Source organism: Dendrobates tinctorius, unplaced genomic scaffold (assembly GCF_039654945.1).
Source record: "Dendrobates tinctorius isolate UK_male_01 unplaced genomic scaffold, ASM3965494v1 ptg000005l, whole genome shotgun sequence".
Classification (NCBI taxonomy): domain Eukaryota; kingdom Metazoa; phylum Chordata; class Amphibia; order Anura; family Dendrobatidae; genus Dendrobates; species Dendrobates tinctorius.
In genome coordinates this window covers 32,945,064-32,968,377 of record NW_027361673.1, presented here as the reverse complement: position 1 = coordinate 32,968,377, position 23,314 = coordinate 32,945,064, and the positions used below count along the sequence as shown (strand labels likewise).

Below are 23,314 nucleotides of genomic sequence, written 5' to 3'. Positions count from 1 at the left end.
TTATGTACATGCTCAGTAGTGAGGCAGTGCTGTGGGGATGAATCTGTGGTGCACTTTATGTACATGCTCAGTAGTGAGGCAGTGCTGTGGAGATGAATCTGTGCTGCACTTTATGTACAGGCTCAGTAGTGAGGCAGTGCTGTGGAGATGAATCTGTGCTGCACTTTATGTACATGCTCAGTAGTGAGGCAGTGCTGTGGAGATGAATCTGTGCTGCGCTTTATGTACATGCTCAGTAGTGAGGCAGTGCTGTGGAGATGAATCTGTGCTGCACTTTATGTACAGGCTCAGTAGTGAGGCAGTGCTGTGGAGATGAATCTGTGCTGCACTTTATGTACATGCTCAGTAGTGAGGCAGTGCTGTGGAGATGAATCTGTGGTGCACTTTATGTACATGCTCAGTAGTGAGGCAGTGCTGTGGAGATGAATCTGTGCTGCACTTTATGCACAGGCTCAGTAGTGAGGCAGTGCTGTGGGGATGAATCTGTGCTGCACTTTATGTACATGCTCAGTAGTGAGGCAGTGCTGTGGAGATGAATCTGTGCTGCACTTTATGCACAGGCTCAGTAGTGACCAGTGCTGTGGAGATGAATCTGTGCTGCACTTTATGCACAGGCTCAGTGGTGACCAGTGCTGTGGAGTCGGAGTCAGGGAAATTGAGGAGTCGGAGGTTTGGCTTACCCACTCCACAGCACTGGTTTATGATCGTGGAATATTGCTAGATCAATAAATCCATTGAAATTTTGGGTCCATGGCCAGGAAACTCCACAAATCTCAATCCCATAGAGAACCAATGGTCAACCCTCAAAAAAAAAAAAAAAAATTAAAAAATTACAACACAGAAATTGTGCTGAACTCCAAGCACAGATTAGGCAAGAAAGCACATAGCTGGCCTGTGACCTGTTTCATGACCAGGCTGTTACTTTATGGCTGGTATTTAGATATCAGACTAGAAACTTACTATTGTTATACTGACGGCAGCATCAAATTGATGCCAACCATTATGAAACGTGAGAAAATATCTATATCTGGAAGTGAAAAGCTCTGGGGGGAGGGGAACAATATGTTCGGTTTTCAAAACTGATGCAGACATGACCCTTTTCTAAACTGGAAAACGCTGCAGAAGACTCCTGTGGCATAATCATAATTTATAAGCTTTCGCCGCTTTATAATTTGGTTTTTTTTTTGGGGTTTCGTGTAAGGAAACTGAGACTGTATAACATTTTATGACATGTTTGGCATGTACATCATGGACTAGTGACTTACCACTGTGATACTGACGGCATCATCAAATTGATGCATTAAGATACTGATGACAGCGGAGGCCAGCAGGAGCATAAGGAGCGGGTTTTTAAACTAAAAAGAAAACGGATTCATATTAGGTGGCTGATGGAGACATTACAAAGAAATGATCTAGTAAGCGCACGCTGGAGATCCCAGCTTCTAGCACTGTGCAGAAGGGGCGTTATCCCACCAAATACGGTCATCATCCATTCAGCGGTTTATGGACGCCACCCGTACAAGCGATCATGTGATTAGGATACGGCATAGGCCCACGGTATCCACATTACCATTTCATTATGTTAAGGATTTGCAGCCTATGGATCAATATTTTATTAGCGTTGTAAATTGAAGGGACCGTAAGTTGATTTGACATTTGTCGAGAACAAGAAGTAAGATCTTCACAATGTGTCTCTCACCTGTGCAATATATTTTTTCCATAATGGTTCATCTTCACTGATATCAAACTCGTTCCATCCATGGGAGGCGCGCCGGTGACAGACCTCAGAATTTCCTAAACCGCTCTGGAGATCAGCCTGGGGTAAATTCAAAGCTGCTATGAATCATGAGAAAATATAGGTACAGAAGTGAAAAGCACTGGGGGGGAGGGGATCAATATGTTCCGCTTTCAAAACTGATGCAGAAATGACCCTTTTCTAAATTGCAAAATGTCACTGACGCCTCTTGTAACATAACTAGAATTTATACGCTATCGCGGCATTAAACTTCCAATTTCTTCGTTTCTTGAAAGGAAGCAAAGACAATTTCATAACTTTTTACATGTTTGATAATGATTATTTAGTTGAATCTGTCATCAGGTTTCTTGCCACCCAATCTGAGTATAACAGAGAGTCACCGATTCCAGCGATGAGCCACTCACTGGACTGGGTGCTGTAGTTTTGTTAAAAATCACTTATTAGTACTAGATTACCACAAGAGGACTAGTAAATCTTCTGGTTGTGCTAAAAGCTGCAAGTTTTTATCCACAGTGCAGGACAATTACCTCTCTCAGCTGGCAGATGAACCAACCAGGGGAGGTGATCTCCTCCTGATCTGGGAAGCAGTGACCATAATAGGGTAAGTTTCAATGTAATATTCAATAAAAGAATTCCAAAGGAAAATGCAAAAGCCTGGATCTTTAGGAAAGAGGATTTCAACAAATGAAGGGAAGAGCTTAATTGTGCAGACTGGGACCATGTCATGGTAACTCGGGATAAGGATATACTACTAGAATCCTGTAGAAAACTTATACCCGCAGGTAATAAAACGTCCAGGAATAAAAAGAAACCACCAAGGATAAATAAGACAGTACAAAGTTTAATAAGACACAAAGGCCATTCAAAAACGAGAATACAGAAATAGCATTTCAGGAGTATAAAGATCTAAATAAGAAATCTAAAAATGAAATCAACCTAGCAAAGTTATCCACAGAGAAACAAATCGCCAACGACATTAAGATAAATACACAAAAATTTTGTTCTGATCATAACCTGTATGTAGTAGAGGCGATCAAAGTACTGAAGTTTCTAGAATCTCAAGGAGACTACTGAAGCACGCAAAAAAAAAAAAAAGTTTTTAAAAATAATTAAAATATTAAAAAATTAAAATTCCCCATTCAAAATAAAATACAGAGCATTTAGTATCGCCGCATTCAGAATCGCACGTCCAACCTAAAAAAAAAAATTAAGCCAATCGTTAAATGGCGGAATGAGAAGAAAATAAAAAACGTCAAAATTACCACATATACTCGTGTATAAGCCGAGTTTTTCAGCACATTTTTTTGTGCTGAAAACGCCCCCCTCGGTTTATACACGAGTCAATTGTCCCAGAAAGCCGGCAGAGGGGGAGCGGCGGAGCAGAGGGTCACAGAGGCAGAAGCCGGCGTCTGTGCCTAAAGTCTGTGTCGCTGCTAAAGAGAAATGAATATTCATTTCTCTGTAATAGCGCACAATGACAGCTGCAGCCTCCGGCTTCCAGAAGACATCATACTCACCCTCCAGCGTGGCCTGCATCTCTTTGGTGCCAGCTTCCAGCAGCACTTCCTGTGCTGAGCGATCACTCATTAAGGTAATGAATATGCACGCCTCTTCACTCCCATAGGCGTGGAGGGAATATTCATTACCTTAATGAGTGGTGCCACGTGATCGCTCAGCACAGGAAGTGCTGCTGGAAGCCGCAGCAAGGTGCTGCAAGGGTAAGTTGGAGGGAGAGTAGGATGTTTTTTTGTTTTTTTTTTATTTTGTGTGTAATAGGAAGCGTGAATACCAGGACAGGAAGGGGGATACCACGCATACCAGGACAGCAGTGGGGGGGAAGCTACGCATACCAGGACAGCAGCGGGGGGGAAGCTAAGCATACCAGGACAGCTACGGGGGGGGGGGGGAAGCCACGCATACCAGGACAGCTACGGGGGGGGGGAAGCCACGCATACCAGGACAGCTACGGGGGGGGGGAAGCCACGCATACCAGGACAGCTACGGGGGGGGGGAAGCCACGCATACCAGGACAGCTACGGGGGGGGGAAGCCACGCATACCAGGACAGCTACGGGGGGAAGCCACGCATACCAGGACAGCTACAGGGGGGAAGCCACGCATACCAGGACAGCTACAGGGGGGAAGCCACGCATACCAGGACAGCTACAGGGGGGAAGCCACGCATACCAGGACAGCTACAGGGGGGAAGCCACGCATACCAGGACAGCTACAGGGGGGAAGCCACGCATACCAGGACAGCTACAGGGGGGAAGCCACGCATACCAGGACAGCTACGGGGGGAAGCCACGCATACCAGGACAGCTACGGGGGGGGGAAGCCACACATGCCAGGACAGCTACGGGGGGGGAAGCCACACATACCAGGACAGCTACGGGGAGGGAGCCACACATACCAGGACAGCTACGGGGGGAAGCCACGCGTACCAAGACAGCAACGGAGGGGACAATGCATACCCAGCTTATACCCGAGTCAATAAGCTTACCAAGTTTTCCGTGGCAAAATTAGGTGCCTCTGCTTATACTCGAGTATATACAGTGTTTTTTTGGTTGCCTCTACATTGCAATAAAATGGAATAATGGGAGATTAAAATACTGCATCTACGCCAAAATTGTATCAATAAAAAAAACATAAGCTCGGTGCGCCAAAAAATAAGTCATCACCCAGCCCCAGATCACGAAAAATGGAGACGCTACAGCAGGTCTCGGAAAATGGCACTTTTTTAAATGTTGGAATTTTTTTTCACCAGTTAAACAAAAAAAAGCCTATAAATGTTTGTCTGTGAACTTGTAATGACCTGGAGAATCATAATGGCAGGTCAGTCTTAGCATTTAGTGAACATGGCAAAAAAAACCTCCAAAAATAAAAAAACACAACTGTGGAATTGCACTTATTTTTGCATTTTCACCGCACTTAGAATTTTAGCCCCGTTTTCCAGTAGAAGATATGTTAAAACCAATGGTGTTGTTTAAAAGTACAACTTGTCCCACAATAAACAAGCCCTTGCATGGCCCTATTGACCGAAAAAAAAAAAAGTTATGGCTCTGGGATGAAAAGGAGCAAAAAACGAAAAGGCAAAAACGGAAAATGGCCTTGGGGATAAGGGTTTAATGACCTTGTGGATGGGATTTATAGTAAAGTGTCAGTCTTTGCTGACATCGAACTATGTAAGATATTAAAATCTCACCTTGATATTACAACACAATCGGGATAAGATGACTGAATGGGCATTTGGCAAATGAGGTTTAATGTAGAGTAATACAACTAGGATGGAAAAATCCCATTGTTGAATATACATTAAATTGGAGTATACTTGAAACTAAAGAACAGGAAAAGGACTCGGGTATTCTAGTTACAAGAAAGCTGAGCAGCAGTACTCAATGTCAAGCAGCAGACGCAAAAGGCATACAGGATTTTAGATAGAATGTTAAAAATAATTAAAAATAAAAAATATGGATATACTGACGTTCTGTCAGCCCCCGATCTCCTCAGCGGCGCTGCCGGCAAGTTCTGTTCCCAGGCGTGCTTTGTGAGCTACATCATCAGAGGTCATTCTTGCAAAGCACGCCTGGGAACGGAACTTGCCGGCAGCGCTGCGGAGGACTCCGGGGGCCGACAGAGGGCAAGTATATCCCTATTTTTTATTTTAATTCTATTTTTTACAGGAATATGGTACCCAGGGCCTGGAGGAGAATCTCCTCTCCTCCAGACCCTGGGTACCGTCCGCACATGAAGCGCTCACTTTATGCATGGTGGGCATAGCCACATGCGTAAAGTGAGCGTTTCAATGCAATCCTATGGCGGCAGAATCACCGCGATTCCGCAAAATTAATGGACATGCTGAGGATTTTCCCGCTATGCGATTCTGCAGCGGAAAAATCCGCAGCATTGGCACAGCAACTGCGGAATCACATAGGATTGCATGGGATGCATTTTAACTAGAATTTAAGAGTTTCCGCAGCGGCAAAAACGCGGCGGAAAAACTTAAAACGCAACGTGGGCACACAGCCTAATGGTTAGTTTTTTTTAATGTTTTCTGATGGGGCCAATCATACCAGGGTCGGGATGAGAAGGGGCCATACATACCAGGATAGGGGATTTTAAGTACAAAATTGACCATTTTTTGCTTCAATTTTTCTTTTCCTAATTTCCTCCTCTAAAACCTAGGTGCAACTTATAGTCCGAAAAATATGGTAATTGGTGGAGAAAGGTTGAACTTGATGGACCTAGGTTTTTTTCAACCTATGTAAAATGCTGCCATGTAGTTCTTCGTATTCATATATTACCCCACCTCACCAATGACTGGCAGTTTTCGGTGTACACTGTAAATGGTTAGAAAGCTGCCAATCAGTGATGTGGGTGAGGTTACACAGAGCTCAGCATTCAGAGAACTGCTAGATCTGCAGCAGTCACCTAATAAGTGACACGTGGTTGGAGTCAGTCTCTCTCTACATTATTATGCTCTAAGATGGTGTAGTAAAAACCTGGCTCAGATTCCCTTTAATGCTCCATCATTTCCATGGTTCTGTACTTGTGAAGAAGCTTAAAAGGTATGGGTGGGAAGCTGTATGGAAGTGCGGAGTTTCTAGGTTGTGTATGAAGACTTCAATCATGGAGGACAATCTGACAAGTTGCTGATTATGGGCAATGTAGAGGTAAAAAGTAAAACAAATGTAGATGTGTGGGGAGCAATGAAGAGAGGGGGAAAAAAAAAGGAGGTCTTGGAAGATTAGGCTAGCAAAGCATGATGGGGAAAAGAGTAGCAACTGGAAAGCAGAGTAAAGGATTGATTGAACGGGCACAACTGTTCTATAGGAGGGCTCAGAGAAGGATAATAAGGTTGTGCACTAAATATGTACTCAAGATTGAGTAAAGGGCAGAATTGCTAAAGGTTTTTAACTTTGAGAGGGCAGGAGGTGGTTTGAAGTACAGGGCAGAGTAAAAAAAAATCAGCAAGTTTGGAGACAATAGTGAGAGCCACTAACTGTTGAATGGGATACATGAAAGATAGGTTTTGTCCATGTTGAGTTTTATAAAGAGGGAGGAGGATAAAGCTGATACACAGTGGGTTTCTAGACAGCAAAGGGGGAGGATTTGAGGATCATTTGAATGGATTCATTATTGGAAGCTGTAGAACATCATGGACTGTCTCAAGCACCATGAGGGAAGACAAGAAAGTTGTGTGTAAGGAGTGAGGCTAAATGATCAATTGGTGAAGTATCATGAGAGCCATGAAGAGGCCAAGCCTGTGATGCCAAGGGATGAAAGGAGTGAGCATTGAACAGTGTAAAATACAGACGACAGATCTAGGAGGAAGAGTAACTAGTAACTGAGCGTTTGGCAGACTGGCAACTTTCGATATTAAGGTTTCATTAGTGGTGGAATTGGAAGTCAAATTGTAGAAGGTTGAAAAGGGTGTTTGCCAAGAGTTAAGAAATTGGTTTAAAAGTGTAGATGCTGTTCACAAAGTGATATGAAAAGCTGGAAAACAGATAAGGGGAGATAGCTGGATCTAGAGGACGGCTCAAGGGATGGTATAATGACCACATGTTTAAAAGCAGAAAGAAAAGACAAAAAGTTAATTAAAAAGATTTGTTAGGGCTGGGATGAACAACAGAAAGACTGAGGTCAAAACGCAGATGGTGAGGAGTGATATAGGGAGAAAGTGGGGAGAGACAGTGGGACAGCAAGCCATGAGGTGAGCAGAGATGTTTTACTGAGGGGTTGTAAGATAACGTTCTATCTTATTTGGTTCATTTCAGGTGATTGTCTAGAGATGAACAGAGTCTTCAAGGACGTAACTACCTGTTGGACTGTAGGTCTTTTGAAAAAGAATACATTTATTTCATCTTCATTTAGGCCACATCAAAAAGGCACCGTGAAGTTACATAAGGAACTTAATATCATCAAGCTCTGAAAGTAGCTGCTCTCTCTTACCTTAAGAATCCAGGAAACTTCACTGACCGGCAATTCACTTGCTCTTTTTGAACTTAGTACAGGAATCATTGTAACATCTTCAGTAGTCGAGGTATCATGAAATGTTGAGGTCTGAAACAGAACAATGGGTTCAAATGGATTGTCAACAAAAAAAAAAAAAAAAATAATAAAAATAATAATGAAACAAATTACTTAGCTGAAAATTTGTAGATTTTACAGGCCAGATCAACCACACAAGGAGACAAGGAGCCAGGTGGCTTTAGTAGCCAGACAGTAAGAATTAACTGCAGTTAAAAAAAAAAAATAAAAAAATCCAAACATTTCGGCACCACAAACTAAATGTCTAATTTATTGGCTACCTGGCTCCTAGAATGTGGTTTATCTGTGTATTCATTTCAAGATTTTTATCAACCCACTTTAGAGCTTAAAATCACCATGAATGGATGCCCACACAACAAAAATATATGACAAGCTAACTTTCTGCATGACTAGCAGAGATTTAGAAAATCATTTTAGAGCCGAAATCATCCAGTTATTTAACATTAGTAAGAAGGGGGGGGTGGCGGTATATTTATCAAGATGTTCTCTCCTTTGATTCATACCTATATATTTAGATTTTTTTTAATCAAATATATATATATATATATATATATATATATATATATATATATATATATATATATATATATATATATATATATATATATATATATATATACATACATACATACACACACACACACACACACAGTATATCAGCCTAATTTTAATTTCTAAAAGCTTTCAAAATCAGCAGGTAAAGATATAATCTCTGCAATTTCCGCTCTTACATCTCGGCGGCTGTGGAGCTCAGTCCACACGCCATCTTAAAATTGAAATAACAGATAAGATGATAAGATGAATCAGAGGGATACGAATTAAATAAAAGCTCCAAAATATTCAAGGTATAGCAGTAATTCATCATCACTTCTAGACAATGGTGCCAATTAGTGATCAGCGAGTATGCTCGATACTCGAGTTTTCCGAGCATGCTCGGGTGTTCACCGAGTATCTTGGGTGTGCTCGTAAATTACGGTATGTCTAAGTCCCCCGCAGCTGCTAGACAGCCTGAATACATGTCTGGATTCCCTAACAAGGCAGGCAATCCCTGCATGTATTCAGGCTGTCTAGCAGCTGCAAATCATGCAGCTACAGCAGGACTCAGGAATAATTTACGAGAACGCCCAAGATACTTGGAGAACACCCGGGAATGCTCGGAAAACTCGAGTAACGAGCACACTCGCTCATCACTAGTGCCTTCACTTGTTGAAGTTATAGAGGACTAGAATGAACCATGAAAGTGCACTTTAGGGTTATTCTCAGCTCTGAGCTATGAGGACCTGGCAAGTGTCATAAATGTGTGTTAAGGCCCCGTCTCACTAAGCGACATACCAGCGATCCCGACACCGATATGAAGGTGTCAGGATCGCTAGTAAGTCGCTATGTGATCGCTGGTGAGCTGTCACACAGACAGCTTCACCAGCGATCAGCACCCGGCATCGCTGGCCATCCTGTAAAAAATAGAATCAAAATAAAAAATATAGTTATTCTCACCTTCCGACGTCGCGTTCAGCCATCCTGCCTCTCTCCACGCTCCGGTCCCAGTGATCCTTTGCACGAATGACCGCGAGATGTCACGGTCTCGCGGGATAACAAAGTCTCGCGGTCATTCGTGCAAAGGAGCACTGGGACCGGAGCGTGGAGAGAGGCAGGATGCCTGCGTGGGACTTCGGAAGGTGAGAATAACTATATTTTTTAATTTTTTTATTATTTTTTTACACCTGATCGCTGGTCTCCCGCTGTCACACACAGCGATGCGTGCTGGCCAGCGGGAGACCAGCGACCAAAGAAATGTCCAGAGATTTCTTGCAGCGATCCCGGCAGGGGGGCCGCTCGCTGATCGCTGTCACACACAGCGATCTCGCTGGTGAGATCGCTGTTACGTCACAAAAGTTGTGACTCAGCAGCGATCTCGCTACCGAGATTGCTTAGTGAGACGGGGCCTTTAGAAACTCCACTATTTTTTCTGTGTGTTTTCCTTTTGTTCCTATGCCTTTCCGTTCCAGATATACAGTATGTCCCTGTATACAAATCTAGTCTTTTTAGCCAACTAGCCGTGGTCCTCAAAAAAACGAACATGAAGTGTTGAAGAAAACAACCACTTGGTCTAGACTAAATATACTTAAAATGAAGAGGGGGAACAGTGAGGTACATGAACAAAAAAAAAAATGCCAGATTCAGGGGAATAGAATAGTGGTGGGTAATAAAATTTGCATTCATGTCTAATTACGAGTCTCCTTTATTGGTGTGGGGTTTGTATTTTAATCCCAGCCTCTCATTTGCTTCCTCTGGCTCTCTTTCACTACATGCCCTTGGTATACTGCTGGATCTAAAATTATAGTAATCCTCTTTTTTCTTCTTCTTTCTTTTTTCAAATTTTTATTAGTTTTATAATTTTTTTTCTCCAGGCATAAGAAAAATAGAGCAACCAGAGCAGAGAAGCAATCTCCATATATTATAAATACCCAGATTCCAGAAAGCAGCATACTAAAATGATGGAATTTAAAATCACTTATGATCACAGACAACCCATGAACCGCTAATTGCATGCAGAGATATTTTGACAGGTTGCAAATTTTTAACATTATCATTTTTTTTTTTTTTTTTTTTTTTTTTTTTAAATTTCATAGTGATTTTTTTTTACAGATATGGTTAAAACTAAATCGGCTCACACTAAATTGTAGTGCTACACATACCCTTGGGGAAATCAGATTATGAGCTCCGCTTGCCACAGGAACAGATGTGAGAACTATCATCAAGTGCTAAGGAATATGCTGGTGCTATGTAAAACAGGAAATAAAAAGTCAAGTAGAAGGAACGATGTGCGTCGCCCATTTGGCGCATTGTATCACTTAATATACTATATCATACAGTTTTGCCTTCCTTGATCATTTAGACCGCTACAATCTCTCTCCTTGCGGAACTTTTAAAACAAATGTGTCAGAAAGATAGTGATGATGAAAAGCCGAGAACAAGGGTTCAGATTAGAAAAGATGAAATGAAACCTAACGCAAAGGACTTGTCCTAGAATGTGGTGCTCGTCTGTGTTCTACTAATGTTACCTCTGCCTCAAAAGTGGCTGTTCCATCCTCGCGGGGGTCTCAAAAAAGGCTTGTCCGATAAAGGGGTATCTGTTGAAAACAAATCAACTTATCCATTGGTGGAGGACCGAACTCTGGGACCCACACCGATTGGCAAGTCAGGGAACTTTTATTCCTCTACTACACACGCTCAACCGCGGCTCCATTCATTCCCTTGGGGACTGCAGCCTGCCACATGTCCAATAATCAGTTCGAACAGATCCAGCAGCAATGCGATGACAAAAAAAAAAAAAAGAAAAAAAGAAAAGTTATGCAATACTTTGCCTGCTTGAGAAAAAAACTTTTTTTTTTTTTTTTTTTTTTTTTAACTCAATAGCCATCACTTTTTCTCCCATTTGAACAGGATCCGGTTTTTGCTTCCTGGATCAGTTTCTAATAGATGTATTGACAGTTCACATGTTAAGTAGAATATGGAAAATATTTAGTAAGCATAGAACGGATCATTGGCAAGTGGTGTCTGCACAACTTTTTGGTTCACGGATTGCTTGTAGATCAGTTCTAATGGCTTTTAAGTTAACATGTGAACGGAGCCTTATTTTGCAATAGGGATAAAAATCCCCCTTTCTGCGACTCAGTGCAGGTCCCAGTGGTCACCCGTCACCAATTGGAAAGTGATCGCCTATTCTGCAGATAAGAGATAAAGGGGTTGTCCAGTGAAAACAAGTTATGCTCCACAATAAAAATGGGGGTGCAGGCTAGAAGGCTCAACCTCTCTCGACTCAAGAAACTGAAGTACACAGGAGAGTTGCTCTCCTTCATTCTGATCGGGATTTTGGCTTCTAGCCATAGTGGAGTATAGATGAACACTGTAGGCAATGCTCAACATTTACATTTTATGCATCTACCAACAATATATCTATCTACACACACAGCAGATGGAATATGTATTGACTGCGCCACCAATTTTCGAAGTAAATATATTTCTAAAGGTGCAAGTGACACGAAATTCTCACCATATACATACACACACACACACACAAGCTGGATCCCATTCTTCCTCAGATTATTTATTGCCTACGTAAAAAAAAAATAAAAAAAAAAAATAAAAGACAGACTACCAGATGGAGGCAAACACTTTAAATCAAAATGTGCTCCACGCTGCATGGTGAACGTTTGCTTCTTTTTTTTTTTCTTCATTTTGCTGTAACTGCAAAAACAGTTTTGCCACAACATGACCATAACACCACATCATGGTGCCATACAATCTTTATTCGTGGCACTGGCAATGCCCAGATATTTGTCGGCTCTTTAATTTTATGTTAAAGTTTGGATTCTCCTGGAACTCTTGATGGAATAGAAGTTCTAACTAGGGATGAGCGAGCATTGGAATGATCGAACAGAGAAACTGCTAGTGCTCGGGACAGACAGAAAGGGGCACTTCTCAGATGTTTCGCTTGTAACTGCTACAGGTTTCACAGCATCAGTTTCTCACCTCCTGATGAGCCTATTGTGAGACGAGACCTACCCCTTTCTGTCCGTCTTCATTTAACCCCTTCATGACCTGGCCATTTTTTGCAATTCTGACTAGTGTCCCTTTGTGAAATAACTCTAGAACGCTTCAACGCATCCCAGCGATTCTGAGAATGCTTTTTCGTGACATATTAGGCTTCATGTTAGTGGTAAATTTAGGTCGATAATTTTTGCGTTCATTTGTGAAAAAAAAAAAAAAAACAAAAACAGAAATTTGGCGAAAATGTCGCAATTTTCACATTTTTAATTTTTATTCCGTTAAACCAGAGCGTTATGTGACACAAAATAGTTAACTAACATTTCCCACATGTCTACTTTACATCAACACAATTTTGGAAACAATTTTTTTTTTTGTTAGGGAGTTATAAGGGTTAAAAGTTGACCAGCGATTTCTCATTTTTACAACAAAATTTACAAAAACTTTTTTTTTTTTTTTTAGGGACCACCTCACATTTGAAGTCACTTTGAGGGGTCTATATGGCAGAAAATACCCAAAAGTGACACCATTCTGAAAACTGCACCCCTCAAGGTGCTCAAAACTACATTCAAGAAGATTATTAACCCTTCAGGTGCTTCACAGGGACTAAAGTAACGTGGAAGGAAAAAATGGACATTTTAATTTTTCCAACAAAAATTTTCTTTTATCATCAATTTTTTCATTTTCACATGGGCAACAGGATAATATGGATCCTAAAATTTGTTGGGCAATTTCTCCTGAGTACACCGATACCTCATATGTGGTCATAAACCACTGTTTGGGCGTACGGCAGGGTCCGGAAGGGAAGGAGCGCCATTTGACTTTTTGAATGGAAAATTAGCTCCAATCGTTATCGGACACCATGTCGCGTTTGGAGACCCCCTGTGTGCCTAAACATTGGCGCTCCCCCACAAGTGACACCATTTTGGAAACTAGACCCCCTAAGGAACTTATCTAGATGTGTAGTGAGCACTTTGAACCCCAAGTGCTTAACAAAAGTTTATAACACAGAGCAGTGAAAATAAATAATTTTTTTCCTCAAAAATGATTTTTTTAACCCGCTATTTTTAAAATTTTCACAAATTTTAAAAGTTCTTGTCCAGTTTGTCCTGAGTATGCTGGTACCCCATATGTGGGGGGGAACCACTGTTTGGGCACAAGTCAGGGCTCACGTCAAGGCTCGGAAGGGAAGGAGCGCCATTTGACTTTTTGAATGGAAAATATGCTGGAATATTTAGTAAAAAAATGTTTACTAAATATTATATTATTATTATTATTATTATTATTACTACTACTACCACCTTTATGCATTATTTGCAGTTTATTTTTTACTTTATTTTAGGATATTTGTGTTTTGCTTTTTGTTTTCTCTGGTTAATGGTCATGTGTTAATATGCACTTACATTGTGCATACACATTAATTTACTTTCTCAGATCAGACTCCAGTTTTTTATTCATTTCATTGTGCATTCAGTGCATATATGGGTGTGACCGCCCTCTTTCTGAGCTGGGAAAGCCATCCAGTCTGGCCCAGCGTCGGACTGGAACACCTTGGGCCCACCAGAGAAAATCATTCTTGGGGCCCACTATGTAGCTGCATAGAGTTAAATACCAGACCACCAATTATGCGGTAAAACACGCTAATATCCGGGTATAATATAAGGTTGTACATGTCTTAATTATGTAGCAGGAGTTGGGGTAGCCCCCTCATAGAATATAAAGCAGCCCCCTCACATAGTATAATGCAGCCATCTCATAGAATATAATGCAGCCATCTCATAGAATATAATGCAGCCATCTCATAGAATATAATACTGCCCCCCTCATAGGGTATAATACTGCCCCCCTCATAGGGTATAATACTGCCCCCCTCATAGGGTATAATACTGCCCCCCTCATAGGGTATAATACTGCCCCCCTCATAGGGTATAATACTGCCCCCCTCATAGGGTATAATACTGCCCCCCTCATAGGGTATAATGCTGCCTCCTCATAGGGTATAATACTGCCCCCCTCATAGGGAATAATGCATCCCCTCATAGGGAATAATGCTGCCCCCTCATAGGGTATAATACTGCCCCCCTCATAGGGTATAATGCACCCCCTCATAGGGTATAATACTGCCCCCCTCATAGGGTATAATACTGCCCCCCTCATAGGGAATAATACTGCCCCCCTCATAGGGAATAATGCACCCCCTCATAGGGAATAATGCACCCCCTCATAGGGTATAATGCTGCCCCCTCATAGGGTATAATGCTGCCCCCTCATAGGGTATAATGCTGCCCCCTCATAGGGTATAATACTGCCCCCCTCATAGGGTATAATACTGCCCCCCTCATAGGGAATAATGCACCCCCTCATAGGGTATAATGCTGCCTCCTCATAGGGTATAATACTGCCCCCCTCATAGGGTATAACGCTGCCCCCTCATAGGGTATAATGCTGCCCCCTCATAGGGTATAATACTGCCCCCCTCATAGGGAATAATGCTGCCCCCCTCATAGGGAATAATGCTGCCTCCTCATAGGGTATAATACTGCCCCCCTCATAGGGAATAATGCATCCCCTCATAGGGTATAATGCACCCCCTCATAGGGTATAATACTGCCCCCCTCATAGGGTATAATACTGCCCCCCTCATAGGGTATAATACTGCCCCCCTCATAGGGTATAATACTGCCCCCCTCATAGGGTATAATGCTGCCTCCTCATAGGGTATAATGCTGCCCCCTCATAGGGACTAATGCTGCCCCCTCATAGGGACTAATGCTGCCCCCTCATAGGGACTAATGCTGCCCCCCTCATAGGGTATAATACTGCCCCCCCTCATAGGGTATAATACTGCCCCCCCTCATAGGGTATAATACTGCCCCCCCTCATAGGGTATAATACTGCCCCCCCTCATAGGGTATAATACTGCCCCCCCTCATAGGGTATAATACTGCCCCCCCTCATAGGGTATAATACTGCCCCCCCTCATAGGGTATAATACTGCCCCCCCTCATAGGGTATAATACTGCCCCCCCTCATAGGGTATAATACTGCCCCCCTCATAGGGTATAATGCTGCCTCCTCATAGGGTATAATGCTGCCTCCTCATAGGGTATAATGCTGCCCCCTCATAGGGAATAATGCACCCCCTCATAGGGTATAATGCTATATAGATATATAGTTAGATAGAAATAGATAGAAAGATAGATGTAGAAATAGATAGATATAGAGATAGATAGTAGATAATGGATAGATATAGATAGAAAGATTCATAGAGATAGATAGAGATAGATATAAAGATAGATATAGAAAGAAATATAGATAGATCGATAGGTAGATAGATATAGAGATAGATAGAAAATAGATAATGGATAGATAGATAGATATAGAGATAGATAGCTATAGATAGAAAGATATAGAGATAGATAGATATATAGATAGAGAAAGATAATAGATAGAGATATACAGATACAATAATAATAATAATAATAATAATATAGACATATATAGATAGATATAGAGATATATATAGATAGATGGCTATAAATAAAAATAGATATAGAGATATATAGAGATAGATATAGAGATAGATATAGAGACAGATAGATATAGAAAGATAGATATAGAGATAGATATAGAGAATAGCTAGATATAGAGATAGATAGATATAGAGTTAGAAAGATAGATATAGAGAGATATAGAGATAGCTAGATAGATGATAGATAGATATAGATAATAGAGATAATAGATAGATATAGAGATAGATGGATAGATCAATAGATAGATAGATAAAGAGAGAGAGATAGAGATTGATAGATAATGAGATATAGAGATAGATATAGAGATATAGTGTTAGATAGAAAGATAGATATAGAGATAGATATGGATATAGAGATAGATATAGAGATAGATAGATATATAGATAGATATAGAGAGAGAGAGATATAGAGATAGATATAGAGAGAAACAGATATATATATAGAGATAGATATAGAGATAGATAGGTAGATAGATATAGAGATAATAGATATAGAGATAGATAGAGATAGAGCGGTAGATAGAGAGATAGATACAGAGATCGATAAATAGAGAGATAGAGATAAATAGATAAAGATAGATAATAAATATAGAGATAACAGATAGATATAGAGATAGAGTAAGATAGAAAGATATAGAGATAGGTAGATATAGATAATAGAGATAGCTAGATAGACATAATAGATAGATATAGATAGAAAGATAGATATAGAGATAGATGTAGAGATAGAAAGATAGATATAGAGATAGAGCGATAGATAGAGATAGATATAGATAATAGAGATAAATAGATAGATAGAGATAGAAAGATAGCTAGATATACAGAGAGATCGATATAGAGATAGATATAGAGATAGATAGATAGAGAGAAATAGATATAGATATAGAGATAATAGATATATATAGAGATAGATAGATAAAGATATAGAGAGACAGATACAGAGAAAAGATATAGAGATAAATAGATAAAGATAGATAGATATAGAGATAGAAAGATAGATATAGAGATAGAGAGATAGATATAGAGATAGATAGAGATATATAGATAGATAGCTATAGAGATATAGAGATAGATATAGAGAGAAATAGATAGATATAGAGATAGATAGAGATAGATATATAGATATAGATATAGAGATAGAGCGATAGATAGCGAGAGATATAGATATAGAGATAGATACAGAGAAAAGATATAGAGATAGATAACGGATAGATAAATAGATAGGTATAGAGATAGATATAGATATTAGATAGAGATATATATAGATAAAGATAGATATAGATGGTAGCTAGATAGATAATAAATATAGAGATAATAGATATAGAGATAGATAGACATAATAGATAGATATAGAGATATATATAGAAAGATATAGAGATAGATAGATAGATAGATATAGAGATAGATGTAGAGATAGAAAGATAGATATAAAGATAGAGCGATAGAGATAGATATAGATAATAGATAGAGATAGATATAGATAATAGATAGAGATAGAAAGATAGATAGATAGATAGATAGATATAAGAGAGATAGAGAGAGAGATATATTGAGAAATAGAGATAGATAGATAGATAGATAGATAGAGAGAGACAGATAGAGAGAGCGAGATATAAAAAAAAAAAAAAAAAAAACAATACTCACCTCTCCTCCTCGCTCCCACGCTGATCCCGGCTTCAGTGTCAGGAGCTGCCCCCTCTGCCAGACACACAGCGGGTGCGCGATGTAGTGACGTCATCGCGCACTGGCTGTGAGTCAGGAGCAGAGGGGCCTGAGGGCGGCGCCGGCCCCGATTTACAGATGCAGAGCGGCTTACTGGGCTGGGGGCGGGGCCTCTGGGGGCGGGGCCTCTGGGGGTGGAGACCTGAAATGATATTCACTGCTTCGCAGTGAATATTCATTTCTCTTTAGCAGCGGGGACAAGGGCTCCTGCTTCCTGACACCCGCTGCTGCTCCGCTGGCAGGAGCCCCCATAGCAGCTGCATGGTGTGCGACACACCACTGGCTGGGGGCCCCTGGAGCAGCGGGGGCCCTAGGCAACTGCTGGCCCTGTATGCCTGCAGGTGCCAGGGCCCACCAGATGCCAGGGCCCACCGGAGAATCCTCCGGTTCCCCGGTGGGCCAGTCCGACGCTGGTCTGGCCTATGCTTTTACTAGTGGTTCAGTCCCTCGACCCTTGTTCACATTCACGTCACTAGACAAGTGAAAAGGTTTTAAATACTGGAGTAGGACTGTCCCATAGGGGTTGCCTTGACGTGGCGGGATGGCTTGTACATGATTTTGATCAAAATTATGTTTACTAAATACTATTATTACCTTTATGCATCATTTGCAGTTTATTTTTTACTTTATTTTAGGATATTTGTGTTTTTTGCTTTTTGTTTTCCTCCAAGGAACTTATCTAGATGCATAGTGATCACTTTGAACCCCCAGGTGCTTCACAAATTGATCCGTAAAAAAAAAAAAAAAAAAAAAAAAAAAAGACTATTTTCACAAAAATTTTCTTTTAGCCTCAGTTTTTTCATTTTCACATGGGCAACAGGATAAAATGGATCCTAAAATTTGTGGGGCAAATACCTCATATGTGGTCATAAACCACTGTTTGGGCACACGGCAGGGTCCGGAAGGGAAGGAGCGCCATTTGACTTTTTGAATGGAAAATTAGCTCCAATCGTTATCCTGCACCATGTCGCGTTTGGAGAACCCATGTGTGCCTAAACCTTGGAGCTTCCCCCAAAAGTGACCCCATTTTGGAAACTAGACCCCTTAAGGAACTTATCTAGATGTGTAGTGAGCACTTTGAACCTCCAAGTGCTTCACAAAAGTTTATAACGCAGAGCAGTGAAAATAAAAAAATCATTTTATTTCCTCAAAAATGATTTTTGAGCCCGCTATTTTTTATTTTCCCAAGGCTAACATGAGAAATTGGACCACAAAAGTTGTTGTCCAGTTTGTCCTGAGTACGCTGGTACCCCATATGTGGGGAGGAACCACTGTTTGGGCACACGGCAGGGCTAAGGCTAGTTTCACATTTGCGCTTTACGTAGGCACAGAAGCAGGATCGCTGCGCCGATGGAGTCATCGCCGTTCACCATCTTTTTGGAGTCCTCAAAGCCTTAGGAACAGCACAAATATCAGACATCCATGCCCATTCTTCAGTTATGTGAAGAAGCTGATCAGAATAACGACAGGCATGTTGGAGCTGGTATTTCACAGCTCAACTCTGCAGCTCACAAAACCTTTTCAGCATGTGCAGTGTGGAGTTCCAGAGCATGTGGAAATTGCACACCAGTTGGGGAGCTGGCGTTGCATACGCCGCTGCAGCGCTGCCAGAGCGGCGGCAGCTGTAGCCGACTTGTGGAAATGCCAAGCTTCACAACCACCGCCAGGTTACGGCCATTCTCACACAACTACGCCTGGCTGAAGGTTCAGCGGCGAGAGCCACAGATTTGTCTGGTCCGTTATTCCTTTCAATAACTCTGCTGCGGTTTGTCTCCTAGCCAAATTCGCTTCAGCAGAGCCTGTTGCCGCTTTGCTGAGGCAGTGCTGCAGAGCATAAGGCTGATGTGAACGATGTGCTCTGAGATAGCACACTGGAGATGTAGAAAATGGAGAAGGAGGGGTGCAGGAGCTGGTGAAGGAGGTGGATGAAACCCCGAAAAAAGTAGGGCCAGAAATCTTCGGCAGCACATGTGCCATGAAAAGTGGCACTCTGCCCGGCTCCACTGGTTCACCCAGTGAGCAGTCAGGGAAATGTAGCATCCCTGAACACAAGCGCTTGTCCACGTGTTGGTTGTTAAGCGGACGACCCCAGTAACAGTGTTGGTAAGGGCACAGGTGATGTTCCTGGACACATGCTGGTACAAGGTGGGAACACCACACTGGAAAAAATAGTGGTGGCTGGGGACAGAGTACTGAGGGACCAAAATCTGCATACCCGTAGCAGACCAATTTTGTTTCTTATTTCAAACCAATTAAATTTCACACAAAGTTCTACACTATATATGACAATAGTCAATTTTTGAACAACCAAATACTGTATATACTTGAGTATAAGCCGCCCCGAGTATAAGCCAGCTCCTGCCTCCTGTGTCCCGCTGCTCCGCCGCAGCCCCTCCCCTTCCATGTTATGGACACCTCACTCGAGTATAAGACGAGGGGGCATTTTCAGCACACAAAAAAAAAAGTGCAGAAAAGTACACCTGCAGCAAGTCAATTTTTATTTTTACATTTCAAAACAAAGTTATTTGGTAATGGTAACTGGTAATTTCCAACCAACAAAAAAGCTGGTAATACAGTATGTATGACAATAGTCAATTTTTGGAACAAAAATATTTTGTGAACCGTACCAAGCCAAGCAGTTTTTAAAAATGTAAACTACCGTAATTTTACACAAAGCACTTTTAACTGTGTGGATGATTAACTGAATCAGGAAAAAAAAAAAAATTCTGTTTTAGATACCATAATGTAACGCAATACTCTATGGATCACAAATTCAATCCAGAAAATTTTTTGAACGTAAATATTTTGAAAGTGTCGATGTACTCCTACAACTCAAAGGCAGAAATTATAAAAAGAGGTAATACAGTACTCCTATTCAGGTGTCTGGTTCTCCTGTCTAGGGAGGCTGGGGGGACTGCCTCCAACTGTTACCTAGAGCCAGATTCCCAGGTTCCTGGGCTGTAAATGACCTGGATTCGGGTAGTGCCGGAGCCCCCGACATGTAGAAATGGCCGACATGCTCCTATGCATAGGAGGTGGGGGGAACCCCAAGGACAGTCTGATCTCTCAGGGGTGGTAGCACTGTCATGTTGCCTAGAGAAACCTCTTCCCAGGCCCGTTCATTTCGCGAGAAGGGTTCATCCTGTTCCCTTCCTTCTTGGATTACACCTGCCGATTACCAGCCATGTTGCCATTCCATTTTGAGGAAAGTGACCCTGGTTGCAGCTGTCAGCAGTGTTCGAGGCAGTGTTCTGTCTCTACTACCTGCTGATTGATATGACAGATCCCAAACTCTATGGACCCCATCTCCGCTGCTGGTCGTATGCATAGCCCCCCTTCCCCAAGAATTCTCAATACCTTGCAGCCAGTGGGCCCACTAGCATGTCTCCATCCATGACACTGGCTCATATCCTCTCTTCTAGCCAGCCTAAGCTCCACAGTCCGCTCACTAGTTGATGAATCCTGGCTCTCCCATCCACAAGAACCCCAGCAGTGAAAGCAGCAGCCTGGTTTTGGGCCTTGGTGATTCCAGGAAAGTGGACGGTTCCGGACCACTGGCTCCCACCACTTCTGCTGTCGCGCCAGCTTGCTCTGGCTCAGATATTCCTCTGGTTGCTCTCTCTGGAGTCTCGTAGGATTCTGCCATCTTTGTTGCCTTGCCACCCATTAAAGCACATAACACTGTACAGATTACTAATTCAATCCAGAACCCATTGTGAATGCTTTTTTGGAGTGTAAGGGTGTGTGCACACATTGCGGATTCTGCTGCGGATCCGCAGCGGATTTGGCCCTGCGGATCCGCAGCAGTTTCTGCTGCATTGTACAGTACCATTTTAGTCAATGTATAACGCAGTGCAGACACTGCAGATTTTTCCGCGAGGATTTAATTGCGCAGCATGTCAATTCTTTCTGCAGATTCTGCAGCGGTTTGGCACCTGCTCCATGACAGGTGTCAAACCGCAGGGGAAAACCGCAGGCTAATCCACAGTAAATCCGTAGATAAACCGCAGGTCATTGGAACTGCGGATTTACCTGCGAATTTTGACAAATCTGCGCGGAAAAATATGCAGCAGAATCCGCAATGTGTGCACACACCCTTATATGCCAAAATGTAAAACAAAGCAGGTAATACACTATGGATGACAATAGTCAATTTAAAAAAAAAAAAAAAAAAAAAAAAAAAAAAACACACATTGTCACATGCAAAAGCTATATATTTAGCAACGGATTGCAAAGCCTTAAGCCCTGACTAGATGCTGTATTCTGCCACTCTCCCTGGTCCTGCAACAGTGCCTAGGCTACATGCAGAATGTATCTGATACAAGCAGCAAAGCACAAGATTAGTCCTTAGGCTATGTGCCCACGTTGCGTGTTAAAACGCACACAGAAAACCGGACTCCTTCCCAGAAATCGCGCGTTTTTTTTCCGCGCGATTTCACCGCGATTTTCGTGTGCGATATTCAAGCACTTTCCAAGCGATTTGAAGCATCGCTTGGAAAGTGATTGACAGGTTGGTCACACTCGTCAAACAGTGTTTGACAAGTGTGACCAGATTTTTACTATTGAGGCCGCCTATGCGGCCTCAATAGTAAAAGATAGAATGTTAAAATGCAAAAAAAAAAAAAAGATCGGGGTATATTTACCTTCCGGCGTCCTGCGCTGCCATCCCGGGCCTCAGCGTTCCCAGCGATGCCTTGCGAGACCTGTGATGACGTAGTCTCGCGTTGCTATAGCGATCTCGCGAGATCGCTAGAGTCACGCGAGACTACGTCATCACAAGGCCTTGCCGCAAGGCATTACTGGGAACGCTAGGCCGGGAATGCAGTGCGGGACGCCAGAAGGTAAATATACCCAGATTTTTTATTTTTTATTTTTTTTACAGGGGTATGGTACCCAGGGCCTGGAGGACAGTCTCCTCTCCTCCACACCGTGGGTACCAACCACACATGAGACGCTTAACTTCCCGTATGGTGGGCATAGCCACATGCGGGAAGTAAGCGATTCTCATGCATTCCTATGGGTGCGGAATCGCGGCAATTCTTTGCGATTCCGCACAAAAGAATTAGCATGCTGCGATTTTTTCCGCGATGCGATTCCGCCGCGGAAAAAAGCGCAGCATTAGCACAGCATGTGCGGAATGCCATAGGAATGCATGGGGGGCGTTCTGTACATGATTTTTAAACTTTTTCACAGCGTTTTCGCGCCGAAAATCGCGGCAAAAACGCTTAAAAATCGCTAAGTGGGCACACAGCCTTAGAAGGACTGATGGTTCAGCATCAGCATCAACACTAGAGGACTGATTAGTATAATTGTGAACACACAGGTCTGGATAACTTCTCTCTCCCTACAATCAAGACTGTTCCAGAGCTGTAGAACGGCGTCAGTGAGCCGAGCTCGGCAGCATGTGTCCTTTCATAACCTCTGAAGAGGCAATGCAGCCAGCCAATCACAGTAAAATGCCATCACCAAGATGGCTACGGCATTAACGTGACTAGCAGGCAATCCACGCATGCTTATTTGATGTATTTCATGCAGGGGTGGCATTTATGCACATGTAATCGAAGTACATGTATCAAAGTACTACTGGCAGTTATAACATGGCAGTAAGACAGGGCAGGAGACAGGTAAGACATTTATATACATCTACTCCCTGTACATTAGGAGTACAACAAATATATACCATATGCATTTGTGTAATTTTTA

General features: G+C 42.1%; 1 protein-coding gene across 3 annotated transcripts in view; it reads right to left on the bottom strand.

Moving 5' to 3' along the window:
- The window catches only part of ATP2C1 (ATPase secretory pathway Ca2+ transporting 1), a 153,997-nt gene that overhangs the window by 99,242 nt on the left and 31,441 nt on the right, over positions 1-23,314 (bottom strand). For 2 of the 3 annotated variants that reach the window (XM_073569367.1, XM_073569375.1), the window contains 3 exons: positions 7,711-7,821; positions 1,700-1,816; positions 1,266-1,355 (listed from right to left, as the gene is read on the bottom strand). In XM_073569367.1, the coding sequence (XP_073425468.1) occupies positions 1,266-1,355; positions 1,700-1,816; positions 7,711-7,821 (318 nt within the window). Of the gene's footprint in view, positions 1-1,265; positions 1,356-1,699; positions 1,817-7,710; positions 7,822-10,505; positions 10,590-23,314 lie in introns of all 3 variants that reach the window. The other variant, XM_073569385.1, reaches the window with a different exon arrangement.